Raw genomic sequence first — 18,520 nt, 5'->3', positions numbered from 1 at the left:
TTTAAAATCTATCTATTTAAGTTTTGAACACAAGTATCTTTTTTTTTTGGATTCTCCCAAAACAGCTCAAGTTTGGCAGTGCTACATACTTGTCTGGTTTCATGGGTAGAAAAATCATTGAGTTAAACGGTAAGCTTGCTTTCACCACAGTGACTGCATTTCTAAATAAATATTAATGGTCTTAATAGCTGTTTAATTAAGTTTTTCTGAAAAAGAGCAATTCACTGAGCTGCTGCTTCACATCCCCCTAACTGATGGGCTTGTTTGCTGGTTGCCACGTCCTTGCCTCTTCTAAAGTCAGCATCTCACGTGCTAATGCACGCTGCATTCATGAAACCTCATTTTTCTTCAGTAAGTGTTGTCAAGGAAACCTTCCTTGGGGCCTTGTGATCCACAGCTCCCTTCCCAGCATCCCCTTCCTGAATCACAGAGGTCAAGAGACTAATTGCACAGGAGGTCTCTGGTTGTCACTTTGTCTCTCAGACGCGTTTGGTCCTTCTGGCCACTGGATACAATAAGCCCCATTCTTTGCTTAGCTTGGTGTGTTCCTTCCCCAGGAGCTGTTTAAACCCATTCTATTCACACAGACCTCAGGGAGGCCTCCAGTAGCAGACCTTATACCTTGAATCATTTGTGTTCCATGGTCACTCCTAGGGCTGGGGACACAAACGCTTCCAAAGACAAGGCTGCTGGAGGAGCTCCCCTGCAGGTGGATGCCCAAGTAGCTCTCACACTGCTCCATGCCATAGCTGAGGATCAGGTCTTGCACAGAGCCTGAGCAGGCTTAGCCCCTCAGCGTGGGTCAGCACAACCTCCTATCAGCATCCTGCTGCTGCACAGTGCAGATTTGCATCCTCACCTCCCCTGCCCTTGCACATTTCTGCTCTGGATTCTCCCATTCTGAGAGCTGGCACCAATGTTCTCAGAGTGTCACTGTTCTGACCTTGATTGCTGTGCTTTCTGTCACTGATGTCTTTCACAAACATCCTGGCTGCAAAGATACGTAATTATTCAGTCCCACATGCCTGAATGCTGCTTAGCATTCCAGGAAAGGCACAATCCTCAATAAACACAAGGGATGAGACTGGCACTGAGGTATTCCTGGTTTATGCTTAGAAACCAGCTTTGAAATGACTGGGGCTTCCCATTACCCCACAGTTCATGGTGCCCTACCAAAGGGCACATCCCCAGGTGCAGCACAGCGCAGGGTTGTGAATAGGGCAGCTGGGAGTACAGTTGAATGGCTCTTGCACTCAACATTCAGAGGAGAAAAGAGGATGTTCAGCACTGCCTTTCTGAATGGTGTTCAGAATACAGCCTCTGGGAAGAAGACTGATTCCTAGGAAGAATTTTTCTCAGTGAAATTGTTGCCCTGTATTACTCAAATGCTCCTAAATTGGTGTCCTGCTTCAAGCCCGTTCTGTTTTGCAGGACCACATCCCCCCGCAGGGCTCAGCCTGATGCCTGAGGTGCAGGCAGGTGCTGCACAGCAGGATCAGAAACTTGAGCTGCTCTTCTCTCCTGCCCGTGCCTCCTGATAGCATCTGAGTCCTGCACACTGCTGTGATTGCTGATTGCCCAGATCAGCAGCCAGGCTAAATTAATAAGCAGGTACTTTTGTGATCCAGGCAAAAAAAAGCACTCTGACAAGAGTGAGGAACTTGTTCTATTAGAAACCTACATCAACATTCAAACCTAAATTTCCTAAACATAATTAAATTAATCAGTTGTACCCACAACAGCCCTGCCCCCAGGTTTTCTCCTCCCTCAGTGTCACAACTCTGCATTGGCGCTGCAGCCTTGCAATGGAAAGAGAGGGCAAGGGAACAACAAGGAGATGACTGTATGCAATAGACACAAAGATAATGAGTTTCTTCAACAAGTGCCTGATATTTTCCTCAATGAGATGCCCTGTACAGCACAGCCTCAGCCCAGGCTCTGGCTTTCCCTTCCTGCAGGAGGACTTGCAGCCCTCCCCCAGCCACCTCCTACCAACAGTGTTGGGCTTGCAGAGAGCCTCAGTGGGGGGGAACCTTCTCACATCAGTAGCACAAATTTTACTCTTGAGCAAAGTATATTGAAGATGTGCCATTAACTCACCAGCCATCTCCCTCGGGAAATCCTCTACCATTTATGAAGCCATCTAAACACTCGAAAGGCTGTGAGGCAGAGTAGCACAGGAGATCAGCAGGAATTTAATTCTGTAATAGATTCATTTCCTACCAACCAGGCATTATACTACATGATTACTTCTTCTCTGCCAGGGAGGCTACACTACGTTTGGGTTTGTTCTCATGGCAGGGATGCAGGGAAAAAATGAAAATCCTTGGAGTTGTTGGCTATAAGAACTGACCCTATAACTCCTATCTTAAGCATGGTCTGCTCAGCTAAAATAGGTAGGTAGCACCTTGTTCTTGCATCTTGCTGCTGGAAGAAAAGAGCAAGCACATCAGGGGTTGGATCAGGATTCACAGTGCATATAGCTCATGAGATAGCAGCTGGACACACTTTACACAGAATCGTTGGTATCCTTGTTACCTTTTACACATTTATTGAAAACTGCAATTTTATTTCCCATCTGCTTACTCCACAGTTGAATTATCAAATATTCTACTGACAGTTTCCCAAAGGAGGAAGAAACTCTTGCTTCAGGCTCAAAAAAAGCCAAGCTCAGTTCTTCTGTTATGTGCACGCAAGAGGGAGGCTGACTGTGACACAGAGAGCATCTCCCACCTTGAGCTCCAGGCATCAAAAAGTTCACGTCCTTTGCACCCTGCATGTCTCACTCCCAGCTGGCACCTGCAGCTCACAGAGACCTACCAGTGCCTTAGGAGCAAGGAAAGGGTCTCTTTGAGACCTCACTGCAAACAACAGTGGGAGCTGGAGCAGCTGAGCCCCTTAATTAGGTCACGGCTGGATCACGGGTACGGCACTTGCACTGCCCAGAGCCTCTATAGGAAAATCACATCCTAGCTCTGCAGCTGGGGCAAAGCTCAGAAGGGGAAGGACATCAGAGCAGGAATAATTCTTCGGAACTTTGTCCACAGGAAAGTGCAGGGCCTTGTTTCAGTCTGTGCTCAACAGCTGGCTCCCTCCCTCCCTGACACTGGAGATAAGTGGTAGCGTTGCTTTAATTTCCTCTTGCTCCTGCTGCAATGCCAGATTGCTTGGATATTCATAAACAGAAGGGGTTTAATGAAAATTATAATTAGAGCCCTGTGGTGCTCTTGCAGGTCGCCTTTACACTGGGCTGCCTATTTACATTACAAATCAGGCCGGTGTCACTGCAAACTCTGCTGCAGGAGAAAAGGATTCATTAAAAGGAAAGTACAGGGCTCGTGAGAAACACAGGAGAAAGAAAATGATATTGTTATTATTAATAATCTAGGAAATTGGGAGCTGCCACGGTCTCACTGCAACTTTGCTCTGAGAAGAAAAGCCCATTTGTAATCATCCTGCAGCAGGCAGGGAGATGGCACGGCCACCCAGCAACTTCCACCAGTAATTACAGTACAAACGGCCCCTTTTCATAGGGCGTCTGTTTCTCATGGAAAGCAAAGTGGCAATGAAGATTTTATCTCCCTCACTGGGATGCAGAGAAGCCCTCTTAGCACTCCAGCCTAGCTGTGAAGTTGCAGGCATAGGGAAAGACAACATGTGAAGCCAAAAGGGATGGATTCTCTGTGATGTTACAGCTTTCTCGTTCCACTTGCCAGCAGCTACATATGGTGCTTTTTGCCCTGCTGTAATAGCATGAGCAGCAGCTCCTTGAGACAGGCAGAAGCCCTCATTCTGGTAAGCATTAGAGCTAACATGAGGCACAGTGTGCAGTCCAGTGCTGGAGATCAACGTAAGATCTGGGCCCAATTCAGAGGGAGAAAAGAACCTGTGGGTGCAATGCAGAGGCTGTGTGTGGGCACACCAGCACTCAGTCTGGTTCCCACCCCAGCCAGCACAAACCAGTGTGTTCCTAAATACATCTCCTGGGTTTGGCTTACTCCATCAAAGTGGTCCGGCAGAGGTGTTAACGTTCTGTTTTCACCTATACAGTGAAATTAGAAAGAATACCCTCATTTTGCACAGAGGATAGTTGGAGGTTTAGGTTGTGTTTGTAAAATTCTTCTTTAATATTTCATATTAATGCACTGGCAGGAATGGTACCATCGTTGTAACAGAGCTTTTATTGGATGCCTGCATGCCCATAGTGATTACCAGAGGTGGCATTTTAGGTTGGGAACCTTTCTGTTCCCCATCTCCTTCCCCTCCACTGTCACGCTCACAGAGCAGAGCGCTCACCCCAGTTCCACACCTGAATCCCCCAGGTTCAGCCCAGTCCCAGGGCGATGCACCCAGAGCAGATCCCAGCAATGCCCAGCAAAGGATGCTGAGTCAGTTCGCTGCCAGACTCCCCGCTGCTGCTCGCCCCAGCTATTAATCTCACCTTGCCCTCTGCGGTCGGAGGACATCACTTCAGTCTCATAAACAGCTGGGAAGTCAGAACAGAGCAGATGAGCTAATAGTGCAGAGGTATTTGGTTAATGTATCAAAACTGACTCAGGAGACTTTCCCTTCTGCACGTCGTGGCAACATGCAGAAAGTTTTCAGGCAAATTAGAAGCCAGAGTATTTTAGGAATCTGGCCACAACCCGGCCAAGTGATTTGCTTGCATTTCATGCACGCTATTGTCAGTGTAAAATCACTCATACTGCAACAGCTGAGCTGTAATCATCACTAGTAACAAACTGTTGTTCGTGCTCTGCCAAAAAAAAAAAATGTGCTTATCCTGTTTAAAAAAGGGCCATGAGTGAAATTCCCCATGTAAAATTGTGTTTGAAAAGGTTGCCATTTTTGCAGCTGAAAAATAAACATCAGTGAAGAAATCCTGCCTGACTGCCCCCCACAGAATGCACTAACAAACTGCCAGGCCTGTCATCAAAGCACCAGGTGGGAAAACATTGGGAAAAAGAAGGAATATTTTGGAAATGAAAGTGTTTAACGGGCCAGCTTCTGCTTTCAGTAAAATGCTTTTGACAGGAAGGGTTTTAAGTTGAAACAAACAGGAAAACAACTATTCTGTTACAGAGACCGCCCAAAGCTTTTGGGGTATCTCAGGACTTTTCCAATAACCACAGTTCCCACAAACAACCTCCCTGCTACAGAGTGGCAGGAAAATGAATCAATCACTATTGACTTTCATCGTCCCATCGCTTCACCGGGTGAAAATCAATCCTGCTTATAATTGATTCATCGCTTTCGTGACTGCAGGTAACGCGTGCAGCTCCAATGGCCTCCCTAGGACTGCAAAGTGCAGCTCTTAGGTCTCCCCCCCAGCTGTGACCCCAGCAGAGATCCAGCTCTCTTAAGTCAAGAAAAAGCAGAGAACAGAGACATATGGACTGCTTCAAATGGAAATGGTGAAGTTTTGGCACGTCTGGTTGAAGTGATGCTGAAGGGCAGCTTTTCTCTATGGTGGTTTGTCTGAGCAGCTTGGGGAGCACAATCTGCTCTGGGTGGCTGAGAAAGAATAACAATACTTCTCTGCTACAAACTGGATCACTGCTAGAAATAAACACTATAGGGCAGAGAGGGTTGGGTTCAAAGCACAAGAATGAGCCAAGTGGAAGTCAGGGAGCCCACAGTGTTCTGCTCTCCCCATCCCCACACCACCACATGCTGCTGTGCATGTCAGCTGTGCCGTACTGGAGAGGGGTTTGATAACACGAAGGATCCTTATCAAAGATTTACTGGCAATAAAGTATTGTGCTAAAAAAAAAATAATAATCCCCTAGATTTAACAAGACCTTTCATGTGTATTAATGGCATCAAATGTATTACTTTCTGTGCAGTGTTCTTTTTGTTTTTTGCATTTGGGCCCAAGCAGATGATGAAATGAGACCCATGACATTCACTTTGATGGAGGCGAGCTGCAGGCTTTCCAACAGTGTAAATAAGGATTCAGTGCCTTTTAAAAAGCATTATTTTAAAAGCAAAGCCCTTTTGAGTGAGGGCTCGAATGGGGTTATTTTCCACATGACCAAGCGTCAAAAGGAAAGCAGCAGCCCCATCCATACTCTTATCACCCTTCCTGAGTCACCCACTGGATAGATTTGTCACAAGGTGAAATAAGAGCAAGTCCTCGATTTATTATCATTTTCTACTTGTCCTCCCTAATGCAGCTCCTGCCAGGATGAGTTTGCTGTGGGAAAGTGGAATGAAACCAGGCCTTTCAGTGCAGCTAAATAGGGCTGGGGGAGGGTTTCTTTTGGAGGGGGAATCTTCCTCATTATGAGTGGAAAATGTGCAACGCGGAGTTTTCATCAGATGCCGCCCAGCCTCCCAATTAGGACGGCTGAGACAAACAGCTCCGTTATTACATGCGACTGTTTATACAGTGTCACTCAGCCATTGTTTATTTCATGAGCATAATTTATCTCTTCTGTTGTGCTACCCAATTTGTTTGGACTTCCAGCCCAGTTTCATCGCACACATCCTTTGGCCTCCCACCAGCCCGCTCCCCAATTAAGTTTCTGAGCGTATTGCACAGCGGTCCCCCCTTCCTTCCTCCCTTCCCCCCCTTGTTTCCCGGCTGATGTCTGCATCCCCTTCTCACTGCAATGCTCCCCGGGGCTCCTATCCCAACCCCGCTGGCTGCCCGCTCCTCAATGCCTCATGGTTTATTCAACAGTCAAGCTGCATTTCTCTTTTCCCTCTCTCTTTTTTTTTCTCTCCTTTTCTTTCTTTTTCCCTCCCTCCTTTTTTTTTGCCCCTTTCTTTCTTCCCCCCCCCCCCTTTTTTTTTTTCTCTCTCTTTGCTCTTTTTTTCCCCTCTCCTATTAAATCAGAGGCCAGTCAATAGGTGTCACTTTGGCAGTTTGGTTCTTTTGCAACAAACCTCAAAACCAACAAGCCAGCTGTATCTCAGCAATGCAGTCTGGTGACTTTGCAGGGGCTGAGCCCTGACCCATGGGGCGGCAGCTCAGAGGCAGAGCACTCGTGAGCACTTGTCTCCAAAGGGGACAAAGACGTGCCCTCTATTAACATCTACTACAAAAGCTTCATCCAAGCTTGGCCTTGCCTTCCTGCTCCCAGTCTCACTCCCTTTGGGGTGCGAGATGATTTCTCAGTCCTGGAACACTCCCATCCTTGGACTGCCTTTGCTCCAAACTTTCCAATCAGTTTTCTCTCTCTTCTTGCTTGCAGCACTGCCTTCAAAGATTAGCTAAAATAGAAAACTGCTAATCCACGTTATGGAAATTCAAATCCTTGTTGCTACGTTGTTTCAAGGAAGTTTAATCTGGCAAGACTTGGAGGTGAAATCCACTGTTTAAAGTGGTAACAGAATCCATTCATCGCCTCTTCTATCAGTGTGAAAGCACTATAGGAGCAAGAAGCTGGAGCATTCTACTCCTTGGCATAGCAACTTCAGGCTACCATGATCTCTGATGTGCTCCAGCAAAATCCCATTGAGTGTTCAGCTCAGCTCCGGGTTACAGCTGAATGATCTGCTGCTGCATTCCCATTCCCACTTTGTTTGCCAGCATTGGTTTTCCAGGATTTCTGCTAGAGATCTGCATAGTGAGCTGCCACCAAACAGTGGGACTCCACCTAAAAGCCTGTTGTTTGTAGGATAGTCTCCAAAATTTCAGTGATGAACTTCATGTGCCCACAGGAGCCACCATGAGACAAAAACTGGGCAGATGTGAAACCTGGGTTACATCCTGAGTGAAGAAAGCATCCTTTGGGTAAGCAATCTGCAGAGGAGTTTACTGGCTCTCCACCTCCCATCACTATGAGCTGCTTCAGAAATTCATCATACTTTAAATGATTCACTCAAGTAGCCATTCAGCCCCAGTTCATAGATTGCAGAGCCTTTATTACACAGCTATATATTTAGCACTGAAATGGTTCTCAGCAGTTGTAACAGCCCTGTCATCTAAGGAATAAAACAAAGAGCCATTATTCATCAAAAAGGAGACACAGTCTTTATTGTCTGAAGCCATGGTAGTGTTTTTATATCGCCCTGTCGGTTCTTTCAGGCTGTCACACAACTCAGTTTTAAGCTGTCTCAGTGGCAGCCCTGGAAGCTCAAACCCTCCTATAACATCTCACAGCTGACCTCCCAGCTCACATTGGTTTAGACTGACATCAGCATTGATCCTCAGCATATTAGATATGGCCAACAGCCTAAGAGCGACAAAACTAACCTTTTTAGAAAAGCTTGAAGTAGATGGCAGTCTGGCTGAGTAAGGAATTAAAGGTAGATGGGTTTACTTATAATCATGGTTTAATCATAGACGGGTGTGTGTTTTGTGCATTGATTACATCCAGAAGATCTGCATCCAGGCTGTCTGATGGCAGACATTTGTGTGGCTGTAGGATCCCAGAGGTGTGTGTGCCAGCTGTTCTGGTGTGACCCTGCTAGCTGCCAGCCCTCCTGGGCCATGTCCTGCTGCCCTTGGTGGGTGCGTGTCCAGCATGGGGCTAGAGGAACCACCCTGGTTCTCTGGATCTGGACAACATGAGATATACCCAGCATCCCTGCCTAGCAGCTACCTGACTTCCTCTGTGTCTTTGGGAAAAGTAGCCAGATTTGGAGCCAGAAGACTTCTTTCAACATGCACTTCCACAGTGCAAATTAGTCCATGAAATGCAAATGAAGCAGCACCTCTCACAGAACCAACTACCATCGCTTTCTCCTCAGGCTTCTGAGAGCATTCGAGAATCTATTGGCAACAGCATGAATGCAGAGTAAAGAGGACACAGGAAAGACACATCTGAGGAGGTGCTGTGCACAGACTCCCAGCAAAGCAGCTGTTTGCACAGCGAGGCAGACCCAACTTTCCTTCCTTTGAATGTTTCCTCTCTGAATAATGAGATGGGAAATTTGAAGGCCCAGAATCTTAAAAAAGTGGCACACATTAAAGAAAGAATTGCCCTTTCCCAGCTTTGTAATTGGCTTTAAGACTGACAATCACATCTCCAAAGCCCCGTGCTCCTTTTTCTCCATACGCTCAGGAAGCGCAGAGCTCCCGTTACACTTCTCCCAGCACCCCGCCGAACAGCCAGCAGTCTCCTAGGCTAATTAGGCACACTGTATTCTGCACATATTTTGCATTTCTGAGTAATTAGGATAATCAGATTTCTCCCTTAATTCTGTACGTATACACCATAAGCAGGTGTATTGCCTTTCCCACAATGCTATCACAAGAAGCGCGTTGTCTGCTGGAGGTGTGGATGCCAGCCGCCTGTCAGAGCCCATTCTCGTCTCACACATGGAAATCTGCTGCTAACGGATTACCAGGAGTCATGGGAAATTAGGAACTTGATTTGGGTGAGTAGCCAGTAGCTCAGATATTTGTGCAAGCTATCTCAATGCACAGAGCCTTCATATCTGGCCAGAAATTTGGCCGTTCTCTTCGTAGCCCTCCAGGGAAGTGCTGTGAGTGTGGCACAGGGGTCGCTTGGCCCCGGTGAACCTCAAAGGTGTTTGGGGTTCTGCAAAGTGTGATAGCCCTCATCCTTGTCCTTGAGCATTTGGCCTTGAAGCTTTCACAGATAAGGGACTATTTCCCTCTTAACAGAGCATCAAGGGTGCAGAATCTTTGAAGAGGGCTGAGGATGCTCCCACACTCCATAGCATGGAGCTAAGATATCTCAGGTGCTCCTGAGCACCTGAGCTGCAGCTGCAATACTGACAGACCTTGCTACACAGCCTCCACAGAAAGACCACCTATCTGAAGAACTTCACATATGAGAAAGGTTTGCTTGTAGAGCTTAGAGTGCAACCCAGTATACACTCAACACAAAGAAGCAGAGCGATGCTCTTGTCGTAGTATTAATGTAAGAATAATCTCCAAACCTCAGAAGTATGAACAAAACTGATTATGACCAGGGTTTAAATCCCTCCTGATCTCCAAGGTAACTTTCCTGGTACCAAGATTAAGCACCAGTTACTACAGAGATAGTTTTAAGGCAAAGCTGAAGACAGGGAGTGACAAACTGTTAATTGTGGTAAAGCTGCTTATCCGTGGTGGCTGAACACAGCATACAGAGCAATCCATGCAAGGTTACACTCAATACTTTGTAAGTTCTGCATGGGTAATAAAACACCCCATTCCCTTCTTTAGTGTCCTCCATCTCACCTTCCCCATTCAGCTGGAATGATGCTTACAGATGAACTATCTCCAGAGAACTTGGAAAACACAGTGCAGCACCAGGCACTTTAATGAGTCCAAGGCTGTTGTCAGGGTCACCACGGACAGGGGAGAGGTCCTGTTTCCCAAAAAGGTCTCACAGGAGACATCTTCCCAGGCTTCATATATTTGCCATCATAGTGTATTCATTCGAGCACCAGGATTCATTTTTTATTAAGTATATTTATCTCTGGAGAACTTTACCCAAACTTTCCTCAGTAATATCCAGTTCTTGTTCTCTCATGACTTTGGTCAGGTTGCCCAGTGCTCAGTAAAGAAGAAGAGCGTGTGGCTGTTCGCTTGCTTCATTCTGACCCACTTCCCTTAGGTCAGCAGCATCCCGTGTTGCTCAGAGGTGGCACAACAGCATCCCTTCTCTACAGGTCTTGATGTGTTCTCATCTCCTCTGAGATGCACAAGACAAGGAGGCTGGATTCAGCTCTCCCATCCCATTGCTGTGCTGCTGTGACAGGGTGGCAGTTTGTGCTCCTGTGCTTCTGGGGTGGACATCTGTGTGCTTGATGCATCGGCACAGAGAAAATACATCGGTGATCCTGGATCTCTACAGTTTTAAACATCGGTTGAAAGAACCAGAGAAGGAAAAATAGGGAAGAAAGCAGGTATTTTGCTGGCCTGAGAGAGTCTAGAGAGCAGGTGGGAAGCTGCCTGCTGGGCTGGCCAGTCGCTGAGAGGTGGCAAAGAAAGTTGGCACAGCAACTCCTGATGTCTGCCTTCTTTGAGCAGGTGACGAAGCCAAGCTGTTGTCTCGATTCCCACAGTATATTTTCATTAAGCTGTGGCAGATGGCAGCAGAGGTCACCGCTTCCACACCATCATCCTTTCAACTGAAAGGTGTCAGGGAATCTGACACCTCAATTACTAAAGCAAGACTCATCCAAACAGAATCCAGGATGAAGGAGGAAAGGGAATTAGAAAAGCTGCTCTCCTAATTTCCATGAATCCTCACCTTTGAGAGAAAATCTGGGACGAGAACCTCCCTGATAAACAACATATTTCTGCCTAATATCCTGACACAGAAGCAGCTGCTCTGAGAACCAGCCACAGACTCCAGAAAAATGGCAATTAAGTCCTTGTGGAAATGAGAGCAAAAAGCACCCCTTGGAAAAGGCCATTGATGCTAGCGAGCTACAGCAAAGTCAAGGGAGGATCAATTGATCTTACCCCAGCAGAGAACTGCTGTTCACTTCCCTCTAGGCTGTGAAACGTGCAACATGAAGTGAAACAAAGCTGCCATGTTTTGCTTCACAAGGGTTTTCAGAAGTCAGCCAACCCACAGAGACACCAATGCAACATCACCATTGACTTCTCTGTGTTCAACGTGAAATGTGGTTCTGATATGGCAGTAGAAGCAGGATGCTTGCTGAGACACCAATCTTTCTCGTCCCAGCTGTTAATACCCACCTTCCTTTTACCATGACTATTTCCCTAATTGTTACTATTATTAATCCTTGCTTTTGTGATCCATACAGTCATCCATGGCAAAGAAGATGAAGTGAGAGTCTGACCTCACCAGAGCTCAATGAACAAGCAAAGCAGAACTTATTTGTTCTTATTTTGGGATCTCAAAATCATCATACAGTTTTGGAATGATTATGAAATATCTCAGATTGGCAGCTCTGCATGGTGTTGAACTCACTGAGTTTCCTTCAACAACAAAAACACCCAAAAAGCATCGGCCTATAAGGAGATAACAAATAAGTTTAACAGGACTGAGCAGAAGAAAGCCTGTGCTTTCTTTGTGAGCTGTTTCCCCTTAGTATTTAGGAACGACATCAAAACTCCCAACTCGAAGACATCAGAGATATTTGGAAGATGAAAACATCCAAGGCACAAAATAAAAAAAAAAAAAAAAAAAAAAAAACCAAAAACAACAAAAAAGCCACCAAAACCCAAACTTCTTTTTACTGAAACTTTTCAACTTTTTGACAGAAGCTTGAAAACACTTCTAAAAAGTTCAAAATATTTGGGGTTTGGCACAATAAAGCCGCCGTCATTTCCAGCAAACATTGCTGAATGCCAGCAAATTTTCATTCTGGGGCCAGAACTGTCCTTTTTTTTCTTCTCATGCTCTAGAGATGGAGAATGGAAAAACAGTGCACTTTTGAGATAAAAAAGGTTTCCACTTCGTTGAAAAGTTTCTTTCAACCAAAGCTCACTGCAGACACAACCTGTGCAGTCAGGTCCGCTCATGACACCTACTCCAGCCAACGCAAAGGGAACAGCACAAGCATAAGGACATTAAATCAGAAGTTATCTCTTCTTTTTTAAATGGAAAGGTTTGATTGTGCTGACCTCAAACTCAATGCTTTGTTAATGGGAGAAGGGAAAGCTACAGCTGGGGCACTTAGAGCTTGCTAGATCATACGCATTTTCTCAAATGCTCGAAAAGCAATGGGCCATTCCAGGGTTTTCCTGGAGGAAAAGCGATCACAATCTGGCCTTTGTTATCCAGCTTATTCTCCAAGAGTTCCTACTTGAGGGCCCCTGGAGCAGATTCTTGGAAGAGCTCCATTTTGCACCCCAGCCAGAACGCTCCGAGTTTCCGTATATTATTAGCACACAATGGAGCAACGTCAGCCCGCGCTGGGAAGGGCCCCTGGCAGCCACAATGCTCCCAGCCCCAACCCCACACCGGGCAGGGGAGAGGGGCTCCCTTCTGGGGAAAATCCACCTCCTTCTCCTCCTGCACGGCCCTGGTGTTCAGGGACAGGAAAGGCAGGAGGCAGAGCAGCAAAGCGCAGTCAGGCAAAGGCACGGCGTCAGCCAAAATCCAGGCCAAGGGCTCTGGGAAGAGTTGACCTCAGCACCAGCTTGCCCTCAGCAGCTTTTTGGCTTGGGCTTTGCCAAATGACATGCCTGGTCTGACAGTGCTAGATGGGTTTGGTCGGAGGGCACAAGGAAACTTGATTCCTGTGAGTCACTTGCAATCTCTGCCACCACCGCTATGGGAAACATGGATGTGGGCTGCTGCCAATGCACAATCTGCATTGAAACATGCTGTGTGTCTCCAGGCCCCTCTTCCTTGGTGCTGCTCAGAGCTTTTGGCCTCAGACCACTGCTGCATTACAGACTCCAGCTGCTCAAGGAAAGAGAGAAAAAAAAAAAGAAAGAAAGAAAGAAAGAAAAATCTCCACATGCAAAAATTCAACTTTTTGTAAGAGAAGCCCCACAACTCCAAAACTAAAAATGCTTGCCAGCACAGCGAGCATTTGCCAGCACATTTTTGATTTTTTGCCAAAATATTCTAGCCAAAACTTTGGAGAGAAAAAAAAAATAAAAATACAACAACCCAGAATTGTCTATGGAAAGCAGATACTTCTCACGAAAATATTCATTTAGTCAAATCCCCAGGTTTCTACTGAAAGTCAGCATCAGTGGAAAATGCTGACGAGCTCTATTATTGGCACAGCTTTAATTTTCCTTTGTCTGGAACAGACACGGAGAGGACAGCATCTGTCAAATGTAGTCTTTTGACTTATGTTATTATTTAAAATGGTCTGTTACTGTATGTGGTCTCCAGGAGAGGTTCAACCCCATTACGGCGCTGGGTGCTGGGTGCACACACGGTTTCCCTTCTAGAGGGATTATAATTTGAGCACAAATCCTGGAGAAGATAAATAGTTGGATTATAGGGTAATTTCACATTGGTCCCAATCAGCAAAGGGACGCTGTGCTCACCCCTGCACCTGCTCTTTATTTGGTGCTTTGTTGCTCAGCCATGTCCCAGCTGCTGGGCTCTGAGCTCCCCAGGAGATGCAGGAACCTGCCCAGCTCTGCGGGCAGCTGCAGAGCAGGGAGAGATGGGTCCCTACCCATTTCCCTACCCTTCCACTGCAATCCTGCTTGTTCCTCTCCATGGATGCTCTCCCAACCTCCCTTCTGCAGACTCATATTGCACTGACCACATTGAGCCCATCCATTCTCCTGCCTTCCCTGACATGTGTGCAATCCTACGTGCCTGTCTACCAGGCTCCCTTTTACCCCAGCCTCATCGCTTCATGTCCTGCCCAAGCTGACACAATCCCTTTAGGTACAAGGGAGCAGTTAAGAGAAGGATCTGCACTGGTTTCAAATAGTTTCCAGCATTGGTCACCCCCTTCTGTAAGAGATTAAAAAGGCATTGCCAAGAAGGGAGTGAGGGAGAAGGAGAGCACAGGAAAATAAATAAATAAAGGTATATAGTTACTTTTGGTTAGTCTCTGTGCAGTCCCATCCCAGGGCGCCGTGCTCTGCGCTCAGTTGAGGTATTAGTCACTTTTTCCATTAGAAGCTCTTATTCTATGGGGATTTATAATGTATCTGTAAAATTGTCTCCAGGCTTTGCTTGGCATCTGAGCTCTCGATTCATGGACAGAATGTAAAGAAACTGCAGTTGTTTGATTTACTGGGACAGGCACAGGGAGAGAGGGATTTTTTCCACGCTCAGCTTGGTGGAAAGAAATTCATGTAGTGCTTTCAGGACATGATCACTTATTACTCTAGAAAATACACCAGATGGGTGCAATCTCAGACCAAGTTCACAAGCATGGTCTTCCCCACAACCCGCTCACAGGGAAAGCCTTGCCCTTTTCCAAGCCTCATTTCTACAAGGGAAAAGGGCACAAACTCCGGGATCCAAACACCCTGGAGCCTCTCCCATCCGCAGGGTGTTCCTGGCCTGCCTGTTCCCATGGACTTCTGCTGTAGACAGGGATTGGTTGACAAGGGCAGGATCGAGTGCAGCAACACACAGCAGGACCTGAACCTCCTTGCAGTGCTGATCAGATAGGCAGCAGGAGCTTGAGGTGGACGTTGCAGGCAAACAATAACCTAAAATTGGAACGTGGCAAATTACTTATTCAAACGCCAGCCTTCCTCTCCCCCTCTTGATTAGCAAACCGCTGGGGAGCCAGCCCTGATTTTCTCCAGACAGTCGTGCTCAGCTCCATTCCTTTTGCTCAGCCCTGAGCTGCCCACGGGGCTGCAGCCCTTGTTGGTATTCACACTGCGCTGCAGCCCTCCCTTCCCTTGATGGGCTGTTCTGCTCTCCAGCTGGATCACAAACTTTTTATCTGCATGCACAGCAGTGATTAATAAGTTCAGTTTCTATCTTTTTTTTTTTTCTTTTTTTTTTCTTTTTTTTCTTTTTTTTTCAGGGAAACATTTAAGCTGCAGTTTGCAAACACTTCCCAGTACACTAACTCAACTACTTGCACCTAATAATAAAGCAATCTCCAAAACACACTGCGAGCCAAATCCTCCTCCTTTTCTTTAAGTAGAGGTGTCATTATTTCATGTTTGCATTCATTGCGTATAAATGAAGCCCCGAAGAACAGACAGGAGAATATATAATGAAACAGAACGACGTCCTGCAGAACTGGAGTGGGAAATCCCACAGCTGAAATCCTCTCTCCTATTTAAATGAAAGGCAAAAGCACCACTGCCCCCAAGGAGCCAGGAGTCACCCCGGCACTTTGGGAGACAGCAGCACACAGGGAGGCTGGGAAGAGTTCAGGGTATCAAATGAAGCAGAGCAGAGACACGAGAGGAACAAAGGAAGTTCACGTCGTTATAATTTATTGATGATCTTGGCCTGATTGCTTCAGTGTTTTGTCTCAGCGGAGCGCACTGCTCAGCACTGAGTCCTGCAGGTCACTCAGTCGTACTGAGGTGGAAACGATGCGACGGCTTACAGACAAGTTTGACTTACAAGAAAATAAATAAAATAACCACCAGGATGGGACTCAGCCTCACCCAAGCACTTGCTGAGAAGCAGCCAGGATCTCCTGACCTCACTCCCAGCAGAGTGGAGCTCCAGGAATTCCCTCCCCATAGCTCACATTTTTCCAGCTCTACCAATTCACCCAGCGAGTGCCATGGGAAATCACTACGGCTCAGGCATCCAAACTTGCTTAAGAATGAGCCAAACCGATTCTTTTCTTCAAGGAGGAGGGTCTTAAGGAAAATAAAATGCTGGGGGTTCTTTGTCCCTGTATCTTGGATACGGAAAAACTCCCACGCTTGTCAGAAATAAGAGCAGCACCAGCAGCCCATGGCTTTCTCTTTTTCTTACTCTTTTTTATTTCCTTCCCTCCAGCGTATGCAAGTGCGTACCTTAAAGCTGGATGACACAGTGATGGGTTTAAGAGACAGTGAGTGTTGAGATGCCAGTTTCTAGTGTAATACAGCTTTCTTTCTTCTGTGAACATGGGTGAAAAATCAAAAGAAATAATCCAGTAGGCTGAATGCACTCCCTGGCCATTCAGCACGCTCATAAATATGCCCAGCGAGACGCTTTGTGTTAAAAACTTCTATTCTGCATTTTGTTTAACTGTGAGTCAAATCTTCCATCCCCATCTTCTGCCTGCACTCCTCGCAGTTAGTGGGGCTGCATTCCCACCCTACTCCCCATCAGTTTTAGGCCAATGGCTTACATTTGAAAACTAGCAGGTTCTCATTGTTTTTCTATTGATTTTTCTCCCACCTTCCAGCCAAATGCCCTCTCACTGGTTGCCTCTTGGCAGAAAATAAGCTGCTGTTACAGTAAGCAACTCCCAAACAAAGAGTTCTAACTAGATTCGCCCTTTGGCACTAGCTCACCATTCAACAGAACTTAGGAGAAAGCCTGCCATTTCCTGTGCACAGCTAGCACTGCAGAATAAAGCAAATTTGGAAATGAAATTAACTACATATAAGCTGTCATTTCCTTTTTAAGGCTGGAGGAGCCCTGGAGACCATCAGCTACTGACAAGAAGGGGACCCTCCAGGTCCAAGCTGGATGCACAGACACTCAGGAACAAGCAGACCTTTGTTATCACCACTCACACCAACACACACGCAGATGTCACCGGGATGAGCAGCCTTTGCCCACAAGGGACACTGTCTGCACGCCGGCCAGTTCATTCCTAAAGAAATACATGCATGAGCACATTGCATATAGCACATCACCCTGAGGACGGCTGAAATAATTCCTTCCACGCCTGTATAGACCCTCTGGTGCAGGGTGGGATGCAGCTGCCTTAGCTCCTTCTCGCAGCCACACATAGAAGGGCTGAAGGTATCGAGAGGTTTCGGCATAGAGGAAGTTTTGGTTTGGTTTTGAGCATCGCCACCAAACCTGCGGGGACTCCTTTGATGGACAGATTTTCTTTAGTTGTATTTGATAAACACGAACTTATAAACTGAGGAGTTGCAAAGGAAAGAAAAAGAAAAGGAACAAAAGCATAACGACCAGATTTCTCCGAGTTTTAAGAACGAGCAGAGCAACTCACCCAGCAGTGCAGCCCCACCGCGAAACGAAGTTGTGGAGGGACAGTCCCGGAGCTCCTCCGGCCCCGAAGCACAGCGGGCTCCGCTCCGGCCCGGCAGCCCCATCCCCATCCCGGGCAGCACCCCGGAGCTCGGAGAGCCGGCACTTACCAGCTGCAAAGTGCAGAGGAAAATCAAGGTGCAGCGTCCGGTGCAGCATCCCATGGTCCCCGAGTGCGCCGGGGCAGGCAGCGGGATAGGGACAGCGGGGACAGGGACAGCGGGGACAGGGACAGCGGGGACAGGGACAGCGGGGACAGAGCACCCGGCTCACCGCAGCCCCGGGGCTCTCCCCGCCAGCAGCACGGAGCGCAGCTGCCGCTCGCCGCCGCCGGGAGCGAGGCGGGCGGGGAGGGAGGAGGGAGGAGGGACGGAGGTCGCGGCGGCTGCAGGAGCCCCTCCGGGAGTCGGGGAGGAGGCAGTGGGGCCACAGCTTAAAAGGGCAATGCTCCGCCGGACGTTCCCGTCCCGCAGGCTGAGGCGGTTGGGATGAGCCCCGTCAGCCCCTCTGGGATGTTCCCGGCCCCCCCCCCGGGCACGGCCCGCCCCCGGGAGGCTGAGCCAGGCTGTACCAGTTTATTTATTTTCTAGAGATGGGAGACCCTGCTGCTGGCCGAGGGTGTGCCAGCACTCCGTGGATCGGGCATGGAGACTATAGGGCATCTCAGGCGACAGGAACCGGGACACAGATGCTGGCTTACTCACCCTAGAGTCTTCATGCCGAGGATTAACCTGAAATACAATAGCTGTTTCCATAAACTTTGTCAGTTAAAGTGCACATGGAAGACAAACGCAGGGGGATAAGTCTGAAAATCACTAAAATGCACATTTGTGAGTGTCTTAAATTGCCAGGATTTGTATGTCACACACAACACACAGACCACATCACACCTCAGCAGTCCCATAAGTGTGTAGGGGAGCAACTCCTGTGGAGAGTTCCACAAGAGCACCATCTAAGAACCACCCACCATACCATGCATCTGCATCAAAGCAGGTCCGTCTGCTTCAATTGCAAATGGC

The 18,520-nt window shown here is 47.4% G+C and overlaps 1 protein-coding gene across 5 annotated transcripts in view; it reads right to left on the bottom strand.

Moving 5' to 3' along the window:
- Positions 1-17,997, bottom strand: part of NKAIN4 (sodium/potassium transporting ATPase interacting 4) — a 47,705-nt gene extending 29,708 nt beyond the window's left edge. For 3 of the 5 annotated variants that reach the window (XR_008207039.1, XM_052684281.1, XM_052684279.1), the window contains exon 1: positions 17,612-17,996. Coding sequence is in view for 4 of the 5 variants with exons in the window: in XM_052684281.1 (XP_052540241.1) it covers positions 17,612-17,665 (54 nt within the window). In the remaining variant the exon portion in view is untranslated. Of the gene's footprint in view, positions 1-17,611 lie in introns of all 5 variants that reach the window. The other 2 variants (XM_052684278.1, XM_052684280.1) reach the window with 2 other exon arrangements.
- Between the last annotated feature and the right edge of the window lie 523 nt (positions 17,998-18,520).

This window comes from Tympanuchus pallidicinctus, unplaced genomic scaffold, assembly GCF_026119805.1.
Source record: "Tympanuchus pallidicinctus isolate F22 unplaced genomic scaffold, pur_lepc_1.0 scaffold20, whole genome shotgun sequence".
In the NCBI taxonomy this organism is placed as follows: domain Eukaryota; kingdom Metazoa; phylum Chordata; class Aves; order Galliformes; family Phasianidae; genus Tympanuchus; species Tympanuchus pallidicinctus.
This window is presented reverse-complemented; position numbering and strand designations above follow the sequence as displayed.